Here is a 24,023-nt window from a genome sequence, read left to right as displayed (position 1 = left end):
CTTCATTTTCTGGATTCCCACGTTGACAGAAGAAGAGCAGGGAGAGAGATTCCATCAACATATAAAGGAGATGGAAAGACATTACCAAGGAAGATGGGAAATAGTAATTATGGCTGATTACTTGTGAACCTTGAAGAGGGACTCGACCACAAAAATTCATAAGAAAACTACAAAACGCGGTTTTCACGGAAAAATTAAAAAGAATTTTTTCAAAAAAAACCAACGATTGTCTAACGTAGGTTATACTGCATTGTTTGTGTATAAACAACTCAATTTTGCAGCTTAACTTTGTATTAAATAAAGTTTCAATAAATATTTAATCAGTATTTTTGGCAGTTTCTAGGAAAAATTTCAAACACACTTTTCTCGAAAACCTGACGTGCTGGAAAAAAGCTAAGCACAGATTCGTGATCAACACATCCCATTTAATATAGGACATCTATCAAATTTAAAACACTTTTTCATGAAAATAAAAATGTAGGCTTGTGTTATTAAAGAATCTGACATTTTTCTTAAGGAACTTAAATGTTATTGTATTGGATGGAAATTCAACAAATCTGCCTTCTTGGACATGACTATAGCTAAACCAATGAAATAAAACAATAATAGATTAAGCTTTTCTTTTCAATTCTATTGCACAATTAAACGTCATGTTTTTAGTTTCAAGTAGATTTTATGTATTTCATATTAAAAAAAAATAAATCCGAAATTTGTAAAAAGAAAAATACTCAACAGAAAATTTTGAATGAATTCTAGAACCAGTCCTAGTTAAAAGGCGATTAGGCATTTATAGCCTACAAAGATAATAGTCTAAGCACTTATGACCAATTCTTTATCAAAAAATACCACATTTGATGTAGGGAATACTACAGTGCGTCCATAAAGTAACGCATAAATTTATTATTTCGTAAACCGGCGACATTAAGGAAAACCCCCGAAACTGGTCGATTTTTATTTTTAAATTCCGATTTTTTGGAATTTATATTATAATAATGACGTCATCCATCTGGGCGTGATGACGTAATCGATGATTTTTTTAAAAGAGAATAGGGGTCATGTGATAGCTCATTTGAAAGGCAATTTAGTTCTCTATTCCCTAATATAAACATTAACATAATTATTTATACAAGGTGTTCAAAAAACATTTTTTTAATTAAAACAATTGAGACAAAAAGAAGAATGTATGTAATTTACTTAATTCAAAATACGTTTTAATGTTGTCAGAAAACAGGAAAAAAATGTTTATTTGACAAATAAATATTGTTTTTTACTTAAATTCAATGTTAAAGCTGCCACCCACCTGTGTCTTGGCAGTTTGAACATTTCGTTTACGCGAAAATCAATGTTTATTTGTCAAATAATTTTTTTCTGTTTCTGACACTAGTAAAATGTATTTTGAATTAAATAAATTACATATATTCTTCTTTTTGTCTCACTTATTTTAATTAATAAAATGTTTTTTTGAACACTCTGTATAAATATTTATATTAGTGTTTATATTATTGGATAGAGAATTGAATACCCTTTTAAATGAGCTGTCACATGACCCCTATTCTCATTTAAAAAAATCATCGATTACGTCATCAAGCCCAGATGGATGACTTCACTAGTATGATATATATGCCAGAAAATCGTAATTTAAAAACAAAAATCGACCTGTTCCGGGATTTTTCCTTATAGTCGCCAGTTTACGAAATAACGAATTTATGCGTTACTTTATGGACGCACTGTATGTTTATAGGGAATATTTATTTCTAAAATTTTTTTAAGAACTAAAATAAGAGTTATGTGCTTGTTTTAAATGCCTAGTTTCTTTCATTGTTAAGTATTTTTGTTAGCAACTATCTAACTGAACTAAACTCCTTTAAAAAAAATTAATAAACATAATATACAGTATGGTGCAAATGAAAGGAATAAATTCGTTATTTCGGAAATCGGTGCGCGGCGACTTTACGGAAAAATCCCAAAACAGGTCGATTTTTATTTTTAAATTATGATTTTCGGCATATATATCACACGAGTGACGTCATCCATCTGGATGTGATGACGTAATCAATGATTTTGTTAAACCAGAATAGGGGTCGGGTGCTAGCTTATTTTTGAAAGGATATTCAATTCATTATTCAGTAGTATTAACATTAACATCATTATTTATACGGGATTTCCAAAAACAATTTTTTTAAATTAAATTAATTGACAGAAAAAGAAGAATGTATGTAATTTTTTAACTCAAAATACATTTACTGCTGTCAGAAAATAGGAACAAAATATTTATTTGCAAAATAAACATTGCTTTTCGCTTAAATTAAATTAAATGTTCAAACTTCCACAAAGCAGGTGCCGAGCGGGAACTGGGCCCAAAGCACGCAAAATAGAATTCTATTTTGCTGACGTTACAAAATAGAATTTCTTAATGGGAGAATCGACGGTTGCTAGGCAACATGACGTCACTAAAATAGAATTCTATTTTGCGTGCTCCCACTGATGGCTTGAACATTGAATTTAAGAGAAAATCAACGTTTATTTTTTAAATAAACATTTTTTTTTCTATTTTATGATAAGAATAAAAAGTATTTTGAATTAAATAAATTACATACGTTCTTCTTTTTTGTCAATTAATTTAATTTAAAAAATTGTTTTTGGACACCCTGTATAAATAATTATGTTAATGGTTACATTACTGAATAGATAATTAAATCACCTTTCAAATGAGCTAACACACGGCCCTACTCTCATTAAAAAAATCATCAATTACGTCATCACGCCCATATCGATGACGTCACTTATGTGATATATATGCAAAAATATTAAAATTAAAAAATAAAAATCGACCTGTTTCGGGATTTTTCCTTAATGTCGCCGGTCTACAAAATGTCGAATTTATTCCTTCCATTTGCACCATACTGTATTTTGTCAATGCGTTTTAATTAAATAAAAGACGATATTGACGTTTAATGTCAAAAATAATAATAGATGGTGCATGTCAGGTTGTATTAATGTGTTTTTTTTATTGTTGCGAAAATACGTAAATCAATTATTATTATTGGCTAACAGGAAATTAATAATTATTATTTCACTCATGTCATATTATACGTATATTTACCGTTTTGTAACGATCCAAAAAAACATTTAGTTTTTTTAAAGTTCCATTTATTTAATTCTGAAAGCAGTAATTTTTATGTGCCACGGTATAAATTTATAATTTGGGTTAAAAAAATCTCTGAAGAAAACGCTTTATTTCTCTTGGATTAGAATAAACATGCATTTGTTTGGTTACACAAACAAAAATGCCTGGATTGGATAAACAAAATCGAATTATTTGTTTGCACTGATTTTCGCAGAGATAATTAAAAGTGCTTGTAATAGTAGGGGAGGAAAGTATGCTAAATTTGCCGTTACTCGAGCGTTATGGGGACCAGTTGAGAGTGAAGTAGGTCCTAAAACCAAAAAAAGTTAAGTAAAGTTTTCCATTTAAGTAGAGAATTTCCATTTTTAATTTAATTTTCCATTTCCAACAATCGTTTTTTTCGATTTTAGCGCCATCTATCCATAATTCGAGAAAATGCCTCGAACAAAAGTTACTTATTATTACATAAGGAATCCAAATCTGCAATAAAAAAATGGGTGCTCCTAGTTAATATTTTAAAGTAGCCCACCACCTCACCTCCGTGGTTGGTCGTGTTTGGTGTCATTCGATAGATTTTTCAAAAATATTGACTACGTGTATTTTGCAGTTTTTCGATCTGATGCTTATTTCGCGAAATATCGCGGGGTTCCTATTTAAGATTTTAAATTTACCCCTCACCCTCTCCGTGGGGGGTCGTGTTTGGTATCATTCGATAGATTTTAAAAAAAATATTGCACACGTGTGTTTTATTTTTTCCAACTGATAATTATTTCTCGAAATATTCGCTTTTTTCTTGTGAAATTTTTGTGACTCTCCCATTTCCTTATAGATACGCCCAGCTCAAACCATCAGATTTTTGAAATATACACTTTGCATGAATTTAACTTACCTTATCTTAACCTGACGATTTCGGGTTTTTCTAAGGATAGATTTTTTTCGGACCCCCCTTAATGTACTCCCCTGTATTAGGATCCAATATATGGTAGGTGTACATTTACAGGGTACTCGGTTTCTCCCCATGGTATACTCTGACGCGCTCGAGTAACTGACGCGCTCGAGTCTACCATAAGCATTTGGCAGATTCCTCTAGATTCCACCAATCGCTCACAAGGTAAGAATCGTGAGAGCCGGATGCAGTCTGAGATCCGAAGTTACGTGAATTAGATCGCGGATAGGATTTTTTTGGATTTAATTCCCGAATTAGATCTACCGGGGTCAGTTAAATTGAAGTAGAGAAGCCCTACGGGCTTTTTAGCAGGTGAGAGCGATTGTTTATTGTTTCTGTGTTTCAAAATATCTTTACCTTTGGAAATCGAAAGTATCTTTGGCAGTAGTGTTGTTTGTTGATAGTATGTAGTCAATTAAATAGTACGAGATAATCAAATATTTGCCGCTGATAGATCCGCATTGATAAGCTTGATCGATTTGAGTAAATTATTTTTTACCAAATAAGACTTAAAGATGCAATACATCTTTTGTATAATAGAAAGATCCCACTGGATATTATAAAAACAAGGAGGAAAGGCAGTTTTTTATTTTATTTGATTCAGAGTTGGAACACCATCTCCAAATAGCTATTTCTGCCTCTCAGGCGTTATCAATGGAGCTATGCAGTCACAACTCTGAACCAAATATCAACAGACTGCCTTATGTAAGGGAAATTATCGCGAATGAAATAATTCCAACTTTAAAACTCAAATCAGCGACATCTCTCGTAAAACAAAGAAGACGAAAAGTCTCAGATACAAAGTTTACTGAAATAAAACAATTAGAATAATTGAAATAAAATAATAAACAATATTTTAAATCTAAGACTTTTCGTTAAAGAAACTGCTTTCTGGTTACATCCTGAATCTCCGTCTTTAACAATTTATGAGCACGGAGACGATGAATATAGAAGAAAGCACAAAGGACAACGGTCACGTATCTACTTTCTTTTCTAGGAAAAGGGCCGAAAGACAGTTTTCGTCTTCTTCGTGTTATAAAAATACTTGAAAATGTCTATCAAAACTTAAAGTCAAAATTAACGGACAACTTACGGGGGCTATAGATACGGCTAATCGAATAAGGCAGGCGTAAATCACCAACCCTCACGCTATTCGATCTAACCAAGAATGAAGTGATAAAAAGCTTTAAAAAAGGAAGAAGATACAGAATTGGGAAAAATGAAATTAAAATTCTCTGTTACGCAAATGATGCCATATTGATAATTTTCTTTGAAGAGAGCTTTCTTTGAAGAGAGAGAATTAACTTAATAGCAAAAGAATTTAACCCTGGAAGCTCACACTTGGGTGTGAGATACCCATCGCGACACTTAACTGCATGTAGCTTGCGTAGTTGCATTTCAATGGTAATGCTGCTTTATGTAAATTCAGTCTCTAGTCTGCCAAGGACAAGTGTGTAGTTGCGGTCTCATTTGAGCAATATTTCTAATCACGAAAATTTATTGAATACAGGCTAGGGTATGTAGCACCCATGTGTGAGGTTTGCGATCAAGTGTGCTCAAGTTAATGACCTAACAACACAACATCCCACAAATTTAATAAAGCAAACTAGGTGTTATTTCTGCACAGGCAAAGATGGAAAAGCAGTGCGTGCATGCACGGCTTGCTATAAAGCATAATGCATGGAGCATAGAGCCACACTGTCTAATGTAGTCACTAAAATGAGTGAAACTGAAATACCTGGCTAAGGGCCAATTTCTCATATCGAGTTCAACTCCAGTTTAACCTGAACTTCTAGTAAACGTCAGTTTAAAGTCAAAATCGTCTTTCTCAATTCACGTTCAACCGATGGCAGTTTAAACTTGAACGATGCTTGAACGGTGGAATTCGGCCGTTCAAATATTTCAGAACTCAGTTCAGATGATTCCATGGACTACGCATGCGTTGTATTAACACGAAACGCTGTCATAATATAAATATATTCTATTTTATTATATTAAGCCTAACGATAAACGATAACATTATTTTTGTTTTTCTAATATTTATTTATAATTATTAAAATTACTATTTGACTATAAATACTTAAATTTAACTTTATTCAAAAACAGCATAAAAAAGGTAGTTCAAAATGGTGACAGTTTTTTACCTTTTGCCATCTATTGGCATTTCTCGAAAGCTGTAGAACGAGCGCTGACATGAACGCGGAATGAGAAATGCATTTCAAACAAAACCACAGATCACGGGTGAACCTGGTTCAACTGAACCATAGATTAACGCAGGTATGAGAAATCGACCCTAAGAATGAATATGAGTTCTATAATCAAAAGGTGTCATATTTTAGTTAGAAAGATCATTTTGTTGTTAAATTAAATTAAAATATTTTGATTTATGTTTCCGGTTTTTTAGAAAATGTTTGTTAATTATTTTTAGGTAATTTTAATATTTTTTTCTTTTGTGCTACTACAATTAAGAGAGAGAGAAAATAAAATGATTGATTTAATTATTCTTATGTATTCAATAGTGATTAGAGAGTCTCTGGAAATCATAAAATATTTCATTTTTTTTATTTCTTCACAAAAAATCATTGATGTGTGCGGTTTATTAAAAAACAATAGGTGTGATCTTCCAGGGTTAATACAATGACTTCAACTCAGAAAAATAAAACGATAATAATTAGTAGAGAACCAATAAGGTCTAAACTGGAAGGCTTGGAAGGAACTTGTGATAAGTTGTGCTTTTTTTCTATCTAATAATGTTGTCCAAAATTGCTTATGTACAAAGGAAGAAGAAAAAAATAGTTATTATTGTGTATTAATTTATCAATCACAGATAGAATAAAAATTTTATTTTTTTTATATAACGCGGGCACATAAATTTGATACACCGTGTATATTGATTTGTAAATATTTATTAGAAGTTAGCTGTCGCGCAAGGTGATTTCTCCATAATGAGCTTTTCCCTGAAAAATAACAGACATTTGTAAATAAAAGTTAAGTGAAAGCTATTTAGGATTATAATTTTAAACCGATTGTTTATTACGGGAAAAGTAAAACCACAGGTAGATGTAATTATTAGTTTTTAGAAAAATAGGGGTAAAGAGAATTGGAATTTTAAATATGTTTGTTTAATAACAGGAATATTTAGATAATTTTCGAAAAGTCATTTGTTTTATGTAGAAGTATTGTTTGAAGGAATGACGGGTTTTTCGATTGAAAGAGAGGGAGGTGGAGAGAGAAATGTTTCTGATTGGCTTGGCAATTTGGAATGGGGAAAGTCTTTGTTTGAATGTTGAGACAGATTTGGAAAAGAAAGATCATTGTGTTACCGGCATCCAAGAGGAGCATTCAAAAGTTTTCGTGAGTAGTTCAGAAGCAAGTACTAGTGTTTTGTTTTGATAGTGAGTAGCTGAAAAGTGGAACGAGAGACAAATCAAATCGAGAAGAAATACCTCTTTGATTCTGTAAAGTCCAAGAGAGTAAGTTACAAGAATTATCGTTATTAAAATTATTTGTGACACCAAGTAAAAAAAAGATACTTGGGTCTCAGGAGATTATTGTTGAGAGAAAGAGAGGAGAGAGTTTTGGAGTTTATTGAACGAGTACTGGCAAAATAGAGGCCTGGCTTGTGTTTTGGAGAAATAGTTGCTGGTATCCTGCTGGATTGTTTGCTGAGAACGAGAGGGCTTTGATTGGTAGCCTAACATAATCAACAAGGAGGAGCTGTTTGGGTCAAGACGAGACATCATTGTGTGTGAATCAAAAAGGTCAGTCAATAACCCATGTGATAGATTTTTTTAGAATCAGAAGTTAAATTTGTTACGTAAATGCATATGCATTTAAGATTCCAACATTTCAAAAATTTAATAGGAAGTATAAGTAATTTGCGAATACCAAATTTGTTTGTTTAACTTGTTTTATTAATAGTATCAAGAACAAAGCGATAAATATTTGTTTGAATTAGATTAATTTATATGGTAAAAGTTTCTTTTGGACAGTTATGCCCACAGGATTTAATTAATAAATTTACAGAGTATTGCTTTTGATAATAAAGGTATTTGTATGTGTTTATTTATGATTTTTCTATTTATTTCCTTTTCCTATTTTATCCCGATAAGGATCAACTAAGAGATACTGAAGCCACGAGAAAGGATAAGTAATTTAATTAACTAAGAGAATTTAATTAAATTTTTTATGACAAAAGGCACCCTGAGATTTTTTCTTAAATTTTTATGTATGATTTGCGGTAATTAAATAATTAATCAAATAAATACTAATTAATATAAAAGTAATAGAAATCAGATCACAACAGTATATTAAAACTAGACTGACTACAATCTGTTCATAGCTACTTTATTCTCTAGTTCCTTTGGTCTCCGTAAACGTTCCAGAAGAGAAGACAAAGCAGTCATTACCAACTTGGTGGACTGACCAGATCTGGCTGATCGACAGGCTGATGATTCTGTAAAGCACTTAGAAGAGCTGAAGATTAAAACCAGTCTGGAGAGAGAACGATGTGTATATTATAGAAACGTAAATTTAATACCAATTTATTTGATATGAGGGGATTTAATTTATTAAATTTAATAGAAACGTCTAAAATTTAACCTTTTGTAGGTTGTATTGTCAATGATCTCCGAAAAACAAGATAAGTAATTAAGGTTCATAACGATCTTATTAATTTTATGGATAGAGTATTTCTTCATAAAATGTAGTATTTTTTTCATAAAGGGCTTAGACTACAAGGCTTCTAATAACACTTAGTGGTCAATTTTATATCACTCTACAATTCTATAAGGCCGTTTAGTCATCCTTAGGCACCGTTTCTCCGTGCCCAAAGATTAAACGACTTCCAAAATGTATTATTTGGTTTTTCTAATGATGGCTCGTCTTAAAAGATGCTGATGATGATGGTCGGTGATCATAAAAAACGCATTTTTTAACTTTGTCTGCCACAAGTGGCTCCAAATGTCACAGAAAGTAAGATTTCCTCTTTACTTTCTTCAAGGCGGGTCCGAGGGTTCTTCTTTGTCGCGAAGCGCCTTCAGCAGATGGCTTCTCAGTTCTGATTCAGAACTTCTCCATAGGAGTACGAGTTCGTCTTTCGACAAACGCTCCAGGGGCGATCTACCGTTCGAGTTCCTCGGTGAGCAGTTGGGTGGTGGAGGTGCGGGTGGTAGATCATCGTCTCTGGATTTAGATCTGTGGACAACAAAAAAATATGGCCATTAATTAAATTACTAGTTAAATATACAGGTTGGGCCAAAGAAAACAGTCCACCTCGATAATTGGCAGTATTTATTAGATTTTAAGGAAATGAAGAAACAGGTCGATTTTTGATCTAAGGGGGACACATTTTTACGCTACATACATCTGTCATTTGTCAATCCCCTCCCTTCCGCTTCCCCCACCCCTTACTTTTAAATAGGGAATAGGGGTCGTGTGCTAGCTCATTTGAAAGGTTATTCAATTCTCTATTCAATATTATTAAAATTGACATAATTATTTATAATCCAAGAAAAATTATATTGATTAATTGACACAAAAAGATGAATGTATGTAATTTATTTAACTCAAAATACATTCTACTGCTGACAGAAAACAGAAAAAAATGTTTATTTGATAAACATTGTTTGTTACTTAAATTCAATATTTAACCTACCAAGAGGCAGTTGGGTGGCAGTATAAATATTGAAATTAAGCGAAAAGCAATGTTTATTTATCAAATAGTTATTTATGAAACAGTTCGTGAAGTATGCTTTTTGCGAACGCACGCGATGTTTAGACCACGAGCGACAGCGGAGCGAGTGCTATACATCGCGTAAGTTCGCAAAATGTACTTCACGCAAAGTTTCATATTAGTCCTGTCGCCAGCGGGGGTACAACGGCCTCGTTAATTCAGATGGACTTACCCAAATTTTTTTTATGTATTTTGACCCGTAGAACACGAATTTTTTGGGTAACAGTTGATCCGGATGTCGATAAGATTGTTATAGACCAAGAACTTGAGGAATCAAATAACAGCGATTTTTGGCAAAACAAAACAATATTTTGTATTTTTTGGGTCATTTTAAGCAAAAAATATTTCTACAAGTTTTTTAGTAGGATGCACAGTTTTCGAGATAAACGCGGTTGAACTTTCAAAAAATCGAAAAACTGCAATTTTTAAACCCGAATAACTTTTGATTAAAAAATAAAATAGCAATTCTGCTTAGCGCCTTTGAAAGTTCAAGTCAAATTATGTCGGTTTTGATTATTTGCATTGCTAAAAATTTATTGTGTTATTGCTAAACAAAGCTACAAACAACTAGTGCGTGAGTGATGTTTCTATGATTTCTCATTTAAAATCGAACGAGTAGGTAGAATAGGTACTAGTGCAATCAAGACTATTTCTACGTTACATGCGTTAAAACGCATGTAAAAGCACGGGAAACCCTACGTGTTTATAGCTTTGTTAAACAATAAAAAAATAAATTTTTACCAATGCAAATAATCAAAGCCGATATAATTTGACTTAAACTTTCAAATGCGGTAAGCAGACTTGCTATTTTATTTTTTAATCAAAAGTTATTCGGGTTCAAAAATTGCAATTTTTCGATTTTTTTAAAGTTCAACCGCGTTTATCTCGAAAACTGTGCATCCTACGAAAAAACTTGTAGAAATATTTTTTACTTAAAATGGCCCAAAAAATACAAAATATTGTTTTGTTTTGCCAAAAATCGCTGTTATTTGATTCCTCAAGTTCTTGGTCTATAACAATCTTATCGACATCCGGATCAACTGTTACCCAAAAAATTCGTGTTCTACGGGTCAAAATACATAAAAAAAACTTGAGTAAATCCATCTGAATTAACGAGGCCGTTGTACCCCCCCTGGCGACAGGACTATATAATAAATATCTTATCTAAGATAAACAAATAAAAAAACTAAATCTTCGTCACTTGAATTCATTTCTATTCTAAAATTTTAAGAACTTTGACATTTAAAAATTCTAACTTCTTTCAAACCAAAAAACTCTCAAAACTTTTGTTGTAATTTATTGCTCATTATTTTATCACCCTGACAACGCGAAAGTTAAGGATGTCATTAATGAAAGTGTGCCAAAAAGCAGTGCGAAAAAGTAAATCCCATTTAAAATACAGGCACACTTTAAACCCTTCACGCACTGTTAACTATAATGACAGTTTTCACAAACTAAAAACTTATACATAATATGACAGGGTAGATAAAAACATTTTTTTCTTTTGTGAGAGCAGTAGAATGTATTTTGAATTAAATAAATTACATACATTCTTGTTTTTGTGTAATTTGAAAGGTTATTTAATCCTCTATTCCAGTGGTTCTCAACCTGGGGGGCGCGCCCTCCTGGGGGAGCGTGAGAGAATTTCAGGGGAGGCGTGAGGGCACAAAGAAAAAAAATAATTAAAAAAATATATATTTTGTTAATAAACAAAATATTTTGTATTTAGAATTTTTATTTTGTTTAGAAATATTTCTTTATTTAAACGTGATTAAAATTGTTTTACACAACACACAACCTGAGTTGAACACGACAGTCTTGTGTATGGCAACATCGTAGGAGCGCAAAGTATATTTACCAACACTGTATTCTGTATTGCAAGCACTCCTGGCTCCAGTTCAGTGACTCCGTCTCACGCGTCAGTCTCAGTCGAAAGCGTCTGTGTGCTGTTTGTAGCAATCAGTGTAATCGTTATCTAATAACAGAGTGATTGTTTGTGAATTATTTAATAGTGTTGTGTAACAGCTTTGAAAATGGCTAGGTCACTTCCAAAGAAAAGATTGTATTCAGACGATTATATCAAGTGTGGTTTTACCTTTATGGAGAAAAACGGCAGTCATTTACCTCAGTGTGTCAGATGCCATGCTGTTCTTAGTAATGATGCAATGCGCCCGGAAAGTAATGATGCAATGCGCTCGGACGTTTGGAATGGCATCTAATTACAAACCATTCTTCTTTGAAAGATAAAGGCCCAGAATTTTTTATTGCCAAAAAAGTCTAAAACGTATGAAACTTAACTCTACTGCAAATTTTCGTGTTGAAAATGAGAAAGCTGTGGAAGCATCATACAAAATAGCACTTTTGATAGTTAAAGACAAGAAACCACATACTATTGGTGAGTCACTAAATAAACCTTGTTTACTTACTGCTTGTAGTACCGTACTTAGTGAAGACAGTTGTAAGAAAGTAGAAAAAATTTCTCTCTCAAACGACACAGTAAAACGTACTTAGAATTGATGACATGCCTCTGGAATTGAAACATCAACTATTGCAAAAATTAAAAGGTTCACCGTTTTTTTTTTCTTTACAGTGTGACGAAACAACTGATATTTCAAAGCATGCACAGTTATTGTTTTACTGTCGATTTATTGACAGAAAACGGTTCCTAGAGGAAATATTGTTTTCAACATCTCTTGAAACATCAACTAAAGCCATTGATATATTTTCTGCTCTTGAAGATTTTTAGTAATCAATGAACTTCCATGGAAAAAAGTAATTGGCATATGTACTGATGGGGCCCAAGCCATGACAGGATGTAGATCTGGATTTATGGAATTGGCAAAAAAGAAGAACCCTAGGATAATTGGTTATCACTGCATTATTCACAGACAAGCTTTAGCTAGTCAGACTTTACCTGAACCTCTCAACGTCACATTAAACTTAGTAATTAAAATAGTTAACCACATCAAATCCAGCGCATTAAACACTAGGCTCTTTCAGGCACTATATCAAGAACTGAATAGTGATCAGGAAACCCTCCTGTTTCACACAGAAGCCGGTGGTTATCCAAAGGAAATATGCTTTCAAGATTATTCAATTTAAAGTCAGAAGTTGACATTTTGTTAATGACTTCAAAACAAGAAGATCACAGAAGATTTACAGATCATAAAAATATCTTTTACTTGGCTTATTTGTCTGACTTTTTTGAGACACTTTATGTCCTGAATCTGAAGTTTCAAGGCCGTAATAACCTCTTAAACACTTATGATGCAATTAAGAGGTTTATAGAAAAATATCGCTTTGGCAACGCCGCCTTCACAGCTCCAAGCCAAACTTTTCCTCTTTTCCTAAACTGAACGACCTCCTCGATGATATTCAAACCCTTCACTATATCTAGTTTCGAATTTGAAAGACGTCATATCACGGCATTTGGAAGAAATGAACAATCAAATTCGAAAGTACTTTCCAGATGTTAGCTCGGAAAACTGGGAATTTAAGTTGGTAAGAGATCCTTTTCATATCGAAGTTGACATTCTTCCAGTTAACCTTCAAGAGCAGGCAATTGACCTAAAATGTGATTCATAAGCAAAAGCAGATTTTGCAAACATGAACTTGGAAGAATTTTGGTTAACCTACTTTCCTGTTTATCCCAGAAGTATCTGCGAAGCTTTAGTATCTGCGAAGTTATTAGTCCAGTTTTCATCCACATATCTTTGCGAATCTGGTTTTTCTGCATTGGCGTATATAAAATCAAAATACCGTTCAAGGCTGGACGTTGAAAGTGACTTGAGGTGTGCTCTGACACAGTTTCAACGAAATATCGAAAAACTTGTCAAGAACAGGCAATGCCCACCCTCTCATTGAAAGTGCAAAAACACACATATAAGACTTTCAACTTTATATGGGTATTTGATTTTTTGATTATTCTTTTTCTCAAATAAATAAATAATGTTAAGTTTAATGAGACATCAAATAAACTTTCGAATTTAAATATATCTGGATTTTTATTTTGCACCCAGCTTTTGCTAACGTAGAGTTAGCATCGTCAGTTTCACAATTTCACTGTTCTAACTTGAACCAACCAATTATTGACTGGAGGGGAGGCGTGATCTTTCTTCAGTGTTCAAAGAGGGCGACAGTGCTAAAAGGTTGAGAACCGCTGCTCTATTCAGTAATATAAACATTAACATAATAATTATTTATACAAAGTGTCCAAAAAAACATTTTAATTAAAATAATTGACACAAAAAGAAGAATTTATGTAATTTATTTAATTCAAAATACATTCCACTGCTGTCAGAAAAGAGAAAAAAATGTTTTTTGATAAATAAACATTGCTTTTCGCTTAATTTCAATATTTAAATTGCCACCCAACTGCCTCTTGGTAGGTTGAATATTGGATTTAAGCAGCAAACAATGTTTATAAAATAAACATTTTTTTCTGTTTTCTGTCAGCAGTAGAATGTATTTTGAATTAAATAAATTACATACATTCTTCTTTCTGCGTCAAATAAGCAAAATAATTTTTCTTGGACACCCTGTATAAATAATTATGTCAATGTTAACATTACTGAATAGAGAATTGAATAACCTTTCAAATGAGCTAGCACACGGCCTTTATTCCCTATTTAAAAATAAGGGGTGAGGGAAGTGGAAGGAAGGGCGTTGACAAATGACAGATGTATGTCCGTAAAAATATGACCCCCTTAGATCAAAATCGGCATGTGTCTTCATTGCCTTAAAATCTAATAAATACTGCCAAATATCGAGGTGGACTGTTTTCTTTGGCCCAACCTGTGTACTAGTTAAATATGTACATACATAAATTTCAAAGAAAAATAACATAAGTTTAATTATCTCTCTAACAAATCTGTTTAATCTGGTTATTGAGACAATACTTAGGAATTCAAAAAATATTAACAAAACGAATATATGAATAGTATTATGTATAAATTGTATAGAGTTATTATTCATAGGAAAAACAAAAACTATTGAGGATTATTGAAAATCCAATTGCTCTTATGTCATTATGTCATATTATAAGCAGTGGCAGAGAGACCTACAGTCATAGGTGGATGGAAAATTTTTGACGAATCGAGGAAAAAAAAACCAACTTACCTAGCTCTAGATCTTCTTCGTTCAGAAGTAGATGGGTTGCTGCTATCTAACGACTTGGACTGTTCCGTTAGTTTGTTGCGCTTTGGAGGATCTGAACTGCTGGTGGCGTCTCCTAGACTCTGGTGTCTAGTTTTGGTTTTTCTTGAAAGGGGAGGATGACGCGTTTCGTTCTTAGATGTGTCTTCTACTTGGATTCGTATCTGGGGGTTGGTGTTTTGCTTTGAATTATTGTCATTGCTTCGTTTAAGTGGCGGTCTTGGTTTGTTGGTGTTGGTGATCACTCCCTAAAAATGGTTGGAAAATGTGTTAGTTATCAATATCATTTTAAAAAATTAATATTCTCCATTTAAAAGCTTATTACCAAATTGTTATTTAAAATTGTTACTTTTAACACTACCTTAATAGCATAAAGCATTTTAAGAACGTTCTACCCTCGGTAGAAGAAGTGAAAATATCTGTGGAAAAACTAAGGAACCACAAATCCTCAGGCAGCGATGGCATTCCAGCAGAGTTTTTTAAGCACGGTGGAGAGCAGATCACCAAGTGGATGCGAGAAATTGTTTGTAAAATTTGGTCTAAAGGGCAAATGTCTCAAGAATGGAGCTTAGGCTTAAGAGGCCCGTTACACAAAAAGGGGAAACCAACTGGAATGCAATAATTACAGCGGAATAACTCTCCTAAATACAGCATACAAGATATTGTCAAACATCTTTGTGCACGAGAAATTGAAGCCTATTAACCCAAACGTTTCTAGGAGAATATCATCCAGGATTCAGGCTTTAATGTTCAACCATTAACCAGATCTTTACACTATGACAGATTCTCGAAAAAGCGCAAGAGTTTCACATATATAGGGTGTCCTAAAAGTAGCGGAACGGTCGAATATTTCTTGAAATAAACATCGTATCGAAAAACTGAAAAGTATGTGTTAATGATTTTCAAAAATCTATCGAATGACACCAAACACGACCTCCCACACCACCCCCTAGAGGTGGGGTGTAGGGAAACCTCAAACTTTTATTTCAAATTTGGAATCCTTACATAAAACTAAGCAACTTTTATTTGAGAGATTTTTTTCAACTATGGATAGATGGCGCTATAATCGGAAAAAACCATTTATCCTGACTGGACCTCGGAGGTAAACTACACTCTGTCATTTCGAGCAACTGTGTTTAGCGTGTGTTTGCAACAAAGTATATAGCACTTAGAATGTTAATAAAAATCTGGTATTAGCCATAATGATTTGATAGACAATACGTCTATATTTTAATGATAATATACAATCAATTTCTGTAATCCAAATAATAAAACAAGTGGATTGAAAAAACTTGTTCAAAAAAACACCATTTCGACATAGTGTAGTTTACCTCCGAGGTCCAGCTGATAGCATAGATAAATTATAGAAACGGTCTAATATCTCGAGAAATACACTTCCAAATGAAAAACAAAAAAATACGTGTTTAATATTTTTCGAAAACCTATTGAATGATACTAAACACGACACCAGACTCCACACCCTGGAGGTGGGTTGGGGAGTAACTCTAAAATCTTAAATAGGAACCCCCATTTTTTATTACAGATTTGAATTTGTCATGAAAAATTAAGCAACATTTATTCGAAACATTTTTTAGAATTGTTGATAGATGACGCTAATAAATCGTCTTTTTCCAATTATAGCGCCATCTATCCACAATTCTAAAAAGTGTTTCGAATAAATGTTGCTTAATTTTTTATCATAAATCCAAATCTGTAATAAAAAATAAAAGTAGCTATTTAAGATTTTAGAGTTACCCCACCTCAGGGTGTGGAGTCGGGTGTCGTGTTTGGAATCATTCAATAAGTCTTTGAAAAATATTAAACATTTTTTCATTTGGAATTTGTATTTCTCGAGATATTAGACCCTTTCTATAATTTACCTATGCTATCAGGATAAATGTTTTTTTCCGATTATAGCGCCATCTATCCATAGTTCAAAAAAATGTCTCGAATTAAAGTTGCTTAGTTTTATTTAAGGAATCCAAATGTGAAATAAAAGTTTGCAGTTTCCATTTAATATTTCAAACTTACCCCCACCCCACCTCTAGGGGATGGTGTAGGGGGTCGCGTTTGGTGTCGTTCGATAGATTTTTGAAAAATCATTGAACACTTATATTTCAGTTTTTCGATACGATGTTTCTTTCGAGAAATATTCGACCGTTCCGCTACTTTTGGGACACCTTGTATATGTACTATATTTTTGTCGATTTTAAAGCTTGATTTATTTATCGTTATGTTAAATAAAAGAGGGGAAAGCACACATTCTTGTCGAACATCCCTTGTCGAAATCTCCGAAAAAAAAAACAATGCGAGGATATAATATTTACAACTAGGAGTAAGAAGTAACGAGGAAGAGGACCACATCAAAAGAATAGCGGTAGCAAATATATTTCGTTATCAGCAATCTTTTCCGATATTCTTTTTAATAAATTTTCCATAAAGTACCAAATTTTAATAACACAATAGAACGTGAGAAAATGTACCTGTAGTCCTCTAAGCGCAGAGATAAATTCATGGACCTTCCGAAGATGAAATTATAAGTATAAGTTCTTTAACAAATCTACAGAAGAGATTAATAGTCGAAGCAATAAAGCACTGAACCTCCGAAAAAAAGAAAAAGATGGATCTTAATAATTATTTTTGCATTCGATTCGTGAATGCTCCAGGAAACTTTGTGAACCGAACCATAATATAATATTGAAAAACTGCATACAAAAAATGCGTTCTTATAGTGCATCTCAAACAGATATACCCAAGGCTGTGGGTGAAAAAACGTGATATTGTAATTCAGGAATTTTTGAAACCGGCCAATTTGGACATTTCACTGGCTGTTTTGCAATAACCAATAAACGAAATTAAACTTACCATAGCTCAAATTGTACGTTTTTTTAATTTACTATACCTAACTTTCTTTTAAAAAGTTTTTCTCTAAAATCAATAGCCTAAGCTGCAAATTTAAAAATCTTTAAAAATTGCAAATTTAACAAATGAAAATCGCAATAAAAAAAAGCTCACAATATTTTTGCTCATATTTTAGTAGAGGTTATTCCTGGTATCGTCCTTTACAACAACTGATAGGTTTCAAAAATTCCTGAATTATATCCTGAAATCGACCTATTTTTCACCCACAGCCTGGAGTAATAATAAAAAAATTCGGAAATCGTCAATTATCGGCGGAAATTAGTTCAATTTTTTTACTAGTGGGTTTTTGGGGTCGCTGAAAACGAATAAATATGACGTCTTAAGTGATCTTCAAAGTACCTGGTGCCCAGGGTACCTACTGTTTACCTCGTCTTGTAGAATTTTCGACAAATTCATTAAAAAATTAGTCAAAAATCATTACTCGGGGCTTTTTTGGGGTCGCTAACGACAAATATAATATCGGAAGTGATCTCTAGAGTACCTGGTACCCAGGGTACCTACTGTTTACCTCGTTTTCTGGAGTTTTCTCGTCAAATTTATTAAAAAATTAGTCAAAAATCATTACTCGGGGGGATTTTTGGGGTCGCTAACGACGAATATGATATCGACAGTGATTTTAGGAGTACCTGGTACCCAGAGAACCTACTGTTTACCTCGCCTTCTGGTGTTTTTGGCTAATTCATTAAAAAATTAGTCAAAATTCATTACTCGGGGAGTTTTTGGCGTCTCTGACGACGAATATGACATCTGAAGTGATCTCCGGAGTACGTGGTGCCCAGGGTACCTACTGTTTACCGCGTCTTCTGGAGTTTTCGGCAAATTCATTAAAAAATTAGTCAAAAATCATTACCCGGGAATTTTTGGGATCACTAACGACGAATATGACATCGGAAATGGTCTCCGGAATAGGGGAGAGTTGGATAAAACTAGTGCTGCTATCAATCGGACAACGACGAAAACTTATTCTCAGTCGCCATTTTAACATTCTCAGTTTGTTTTACCTTGATACCATTATTTAATGAAAATTGTTGTGTTTAGAATTGCTTGACTCTATTTTTCTGATACTTTGTACTTTTAAGTGCGTTGTTTTCTACATTATATTGCCTACATATCTAAAAATATAATTCCGGTGACTATTACATTTAATTAAGCACCAATTAACGAATATTATCATGTGTAGTCTATCTAATTTTACTTTCACGTTTAGGCAGGAGCCATTTCTATTTTGAAAAATGTCTGAGTTGGACAAAACGGGACACTTATAAGTTGGATAAAATCCGATACAGTTTTTTATGTGACGTTTTATCCACCTACTTATTTGTTGGTCTATTAATTTTTTAAATAGCGATAAAGCGTGTTCTCATACTGCAAAAATCAAATTTTTATGTGACTTTTGTTCTGATATATGTACCTAGTCCTAAATAAAAGGTCTTATTTCCCATTTTGCAATAAAACATAAAAAGGTCTATTTTTAAGTTTCTGACTACTAAAGATATTGTTTTTTCAAAGGTAAATTTTGCTTTGCAGTCTTATATCAACTTAAATATACTATTTAGACAATTTTATACAAAAAATTAAATATTGTGAACCTATTCCGTTTTATCCAACCGTGGTATGCTAAAAAGTGGATGTGCAGGACTTAAATAAATATTTTTTTTACTATTTTCCTCTCATTAAAAATAGTTAAAAATATGTTTTTTGTGTGCTTCAATAAATGTTGTACCTATAAAAAATAACAATATGATAATTTCTTTAACGGTTTCAGAAAATTGCGCACAACTTTTTTTTTGGGTAATTATACGCGCTGTAGTTCCTTCTAGTCTCCTAACTATCCTCCCTCGACAATCTAATAGACTCGTCCGCTCAGATAGTGACTCAGTTTACTTAGTATCACCATATTGTTGAGTCAGTGCGCTTCATGTGAAAGATTCTCTCATCAAGCGACCACCGGCATCACCAAGTGTGTATAAAAATTAATTTTATTTTTCCACTTAAAACCTAAAATAATATCCTTTTATGATGTAATAAAAGGCGCCGTGGATGTCGTCGATGATATGAAAATCCTATATTCGGTTTCACGGGTTAGTTGTAGATGGTCACTTACCATATATTTTTCAATGTTAAATAATGGCGGCATCAATAGTCACATTTTATATAAAGATAATAATAATAAAACAGAAAAACGTCGTGTCTTTTTAAAGCAAATGTCTTTATCGTTGACGAAACCTCATCTTTTTTGTAAAATTTTGTAAAGAAAGGCAAAAGTTGGATATGTGAGAGAAAATCTCATGCGCAACCACTCGCGTAACAACCTACCTAGCGACCAATGCCGGGTTAACATTATTTCCGTAATAAAAATAATCAAGAATGGTATCCCGTTTTGTCAAACTCTCCCCTACCTGGTGTCCAGGGTACCTACTGTTTATGTCGTGACTATTGATTTTTGACTATTTTTTAATGAATTTGCCGAAAACTCCAGAAGACGAGATAAACAGTAGGTACCCTGGGCACCATATACTTCGGAGATCACTTTCAATTTCATATTCGTCGTCAGCGACCCCAAAAACCCTCCGAGTAATGATTTTTGACTAATGTTTTAATGAATTTGCCGAAAACTCCACAAGACGCGGTAAACAGTAAGTATCCTGGGCATCAGGTACTCCGGAGATCACCCACGACGTCGTATTCGTTTTCAGCGACCTCAAAAACCCCGAGGAACAAAATTGAACTCATAACTGACGAGTTCAGAATTTTTTTATTGTCTGTTTGAGATGCACTTTAAGAATACATTTTTGGTATGCAGTTTTTCAATATTATCCCATGGCTAAGAGTCACAAATTCTCCTGGCGCATTCACGAATCGAATGCAAAAAAAAATTATTAAGATCCGTCTTGTTTTTTTTTCGGAGGTAAGGCCAATTTAGTGCTTTATTGCTTCGTCTATAAATTGCAAATATATTATTTATAGCTAACGTATTTTTCGTTGTGTATTGAATTATTGATTTTTGAGTTTAAAGGAAACAATAACAACAAATGTGGTTATAAACACAGCTGAATACACAACAATATAAAGTATGTATTACATTTGACAAAGTGAATTAAAAAAAGATGCAAAGCGCTGAATGAAAAAGTCTTTTAAATAAATAAAATTGTTGGCATTTGCAATGTGACAGAGAATAATTGAAACAAGTTTTTTATTCAACTGAAATACAATGTTCAAACTCAATCGCGGCGTGAAATAAATTTTGAAACAAAGAGACCGTATTACTATTGTGTTGCATTGAAAATATAATATTCAGATGACTCTGAGTTTTAATATATGTTTCTAAAATTGATATTTCCACGTAAATTGGAAAATAATAATTATACATGGTAAGCTAGATATTCTGAGCATATCTAGAATATCTCAGAATACCTCATGTGCTCAGAATATCTTGGTCATTTCACACAGAGAAGTCTTAAACAGAGTAGGTCAAGGCGACGGTGACAATGAAGATGATAAAAAAGAGAAAACTTGAATATATGAGGCATATTATGAGAAGTAACAGATATAGGATACTGCAGTTAATACTCAACGGAAAGATCGACGGAAAAAGAGGAATTAGTAGGAAAAAATATTCATGGCTACAAAACCTTCGTCAATTGACTGGTTTATCAGCAGATCAATTATTACATGTCGCGCAAGATCGAGAACGATATCGGCAAATTGTCATGGAAGCTTCCCACGCCTAAAATTTGGGCACGGTACTTAGAAGGAGATGGTGAGCTATATCAATCCGTATGTGGAGGTAGGATATTTGGACCAAACAATTCCTTATATTAAATGTTGCTATGGAAACAGTGGTAGCGGGTAGATACTTTTTATGTTCCCGGTGGAAGATAGATCTACTTCAGGGATGCGACTCTGCCCACGAGAGCCATAATTATCTCCCAATCTCCTGGTTCCTGGGAGAAATTATGTCCTAAACCCATTCTCCCACCTAATTACCAAAGTTTCCCTTATCCATATGCTACTCTGTCAGACAGCAGCATCAGTACCAAATAGAGCGTAAGGGAAATGATCCTGGATCGGTCTATTATGGGATACTAGAGCTGTTAAAATAACCAAACGATTGCCGGAATAAGAAATCCCCCACTTGTTGGTGGGTCAACAGCTACGGGTGGAACAACCGACACGTGGTAGGGCACTTCATTGCCCTGGAGTCGAGAAATTAACTCCGAAGGCGGAATAGCTAAATTAGTCAACGGCATTGAGATGTGGAAAGCCACGGGATGACTACCACATTAAAGATCCGCATGGATATCCTTAGTAAAAATCATCTTCTTCTTCTTCAGGTGCCATCTCCGCTACGGAGGTTGGCAATCATCATAGCTATTTGAATTTTTGAGGCAGTAGCTCTAAATAGTTGTTTTGAGCTGCATCCAAACCATTCTCTGAGGTTCTTCAGCCAAGAAATTCGTCTTTTGCCGATGCTTCCTCTCTCATCTATCTTTCCCTACATTATGAGCCGCAATCCATACTTCTCGCCCCGCATCACATGTCCGAGATACTGTAGTTTTCTTTCTATAATTGTAAGTTAAACTTCCTTCTCTTTACCTATTCTTATCAGTACTTCATTGTTCGTAACACTATCTACCCAGGAAACCCTCATAATTCTTCTATAGGTCCAAATTTCAAAGGCGTTAAGTCGTCTCATTGTCTCTACATTTAACGTCCATGATTCCAGTCCATAGTATAGTACACTGTATACGTAACATTTTGTTAGGCGTACTTTAAGAGCTAATGTTAAATATTTCCTACATAGGACCTTTTTCATTTTCATTTTTCATATTCATAAAATTAGAACGTGCTTTCTCGTGCTAAAAATTATCATGGACCCACTAATCGATAATTTACTTAGTGATCATGGAGCTCGGAGTCCAAGATTCGGCAGGGGAGGACAATCATATTTAGACGACAAGGCCTCTCAGTTCGTCATCAAGGTAAATCCCTGTCAAACAAATAAAAATATCTCTATAGCATTGAAAATTGGAACATGGAACGTAAGAAGTTTATACCAATCAGGCAAACTGGATAACACTGTGTCGGAAATGTGCAGAATGAAGATTAACATACTTGGCCTTAGCGATATACAATGGGCTGGATGACGAAAATGTAACACCAGAAATGGAACACTGTATTATTCCGGAAACAAGGACACCATTCACAAACAAGGAGTTGGAATTATAGTTTATAAAAATTTTCGGAAAGCCGTTTGTAACTGTGTTCCCTATTCTGATCGAGTATTAATGCTGTCTCTCAACTCTCATTTAAATCGTAAAATAAATATAATCCAAGTATATGCAATGCATCCACTGCAGACAAGGATGAAGACATCATAGAGGTCTCCTATGAACAAATTGGTAATGTCTTAAAGCTAACTAAAAGACATGACATAAATATTGTAATGGGCGATTTGAACGCTAAAGTCGGTCAAGGACAAGTGGAGAATTGTGTGGGGCGATATGGACTCGGAGAAATAAATGAACGTGGAGATAGGCTTGTTGATTTCTGTATCAATGAGGAACTCATAATTGCAAATACCTTGTTCAAACTTCCTGAACGTAGACTATATACGTACATGGAAGTCACCAGCTGACAATAACAACAAATTAGTCAGAAATCAAATAGATTATATTATCGTCAACAGAAGATATAGAAATTCTATAATATTATCTAAAACTTATCCAGGAGCGGACATATCTTCCGATCACAACCCTGTTGTTTTGTCTATGAGAGTGAAACTAAAGAAGGTAAAGAGCCCTAGCTTCAATAAAATCATGGATACAAGGCGGCTCAAACAAGACAGCACATATATGCGGAAACGAAATTTAAAATAAACGAGAACTTAAGGAAAGTCAAAGAAGATAGTGCGGAAACCCTGACTGTTAACCAAAAATGGGGAAAAATTCAACATGCCTTGGTGTCAGTTGGAAAAGAAACCCTCAAACCACTTGGAGAAAAAACAAAATATTGGATGAGAGTAGAAATTCTTGAACTTACGGAAGAACGAAGAAAACATAAAACAAAAGACACGAATAAATACAAAGGAATTCAGAGAAACATAAGAAAGAAAATTCGAGAGGCAAAAGAGAGGTGGC

At 33.6% G+C, this 24,023-nt stretch overlaps 1 protein-coding gene across 1 annotated transcript in view; it reads right to left on the bottom strand.

Moving 5' to 3' along the window:
* Nucleotides 1–6,027: 6,027 nt before the first annotated feature.
* Nucleotides 6,028–24,023, bottom strand: part of LOC114324772 (glutamate receptor ionotropic, NMDA 3B-like) — a 424,994-nt gene continuing 406,998 nt past the window's right edge. Inside the window, 2 exon segments of the mRNA XM_050647354.1 lie at nt 6,028–9,269; nt 14,926–15,209. Coding sequence (XP_050503311.1) covers nt 9,071–9,269; nt 14,926–15,209 — 483 coding nt within the window. The 3' untranslated portion in view covers nt 6,028–9,070.

The sequence above is a fragment of the Diabrotica virgifera genome, chromosome 3, assembly GCF_917563875.1.
Source record: "Diabrotica virgifera virgifera chromosome 3, PGI_DIABVI_V3a".
In the NCBI taxonomy this organism is placed as follows: domain Eukaryota; kingdom Metazoa; phylum Arthropoda; class Insecta; order Coleoptera; family Chrysomelidae; genus Diabrotica; species Diabrotica virgifera.
The sequence above is the reverse complement of the archived record's forward strand: the minus strand, read 5'-3'. Positions and strand labels throughout refer to the sequence as shown.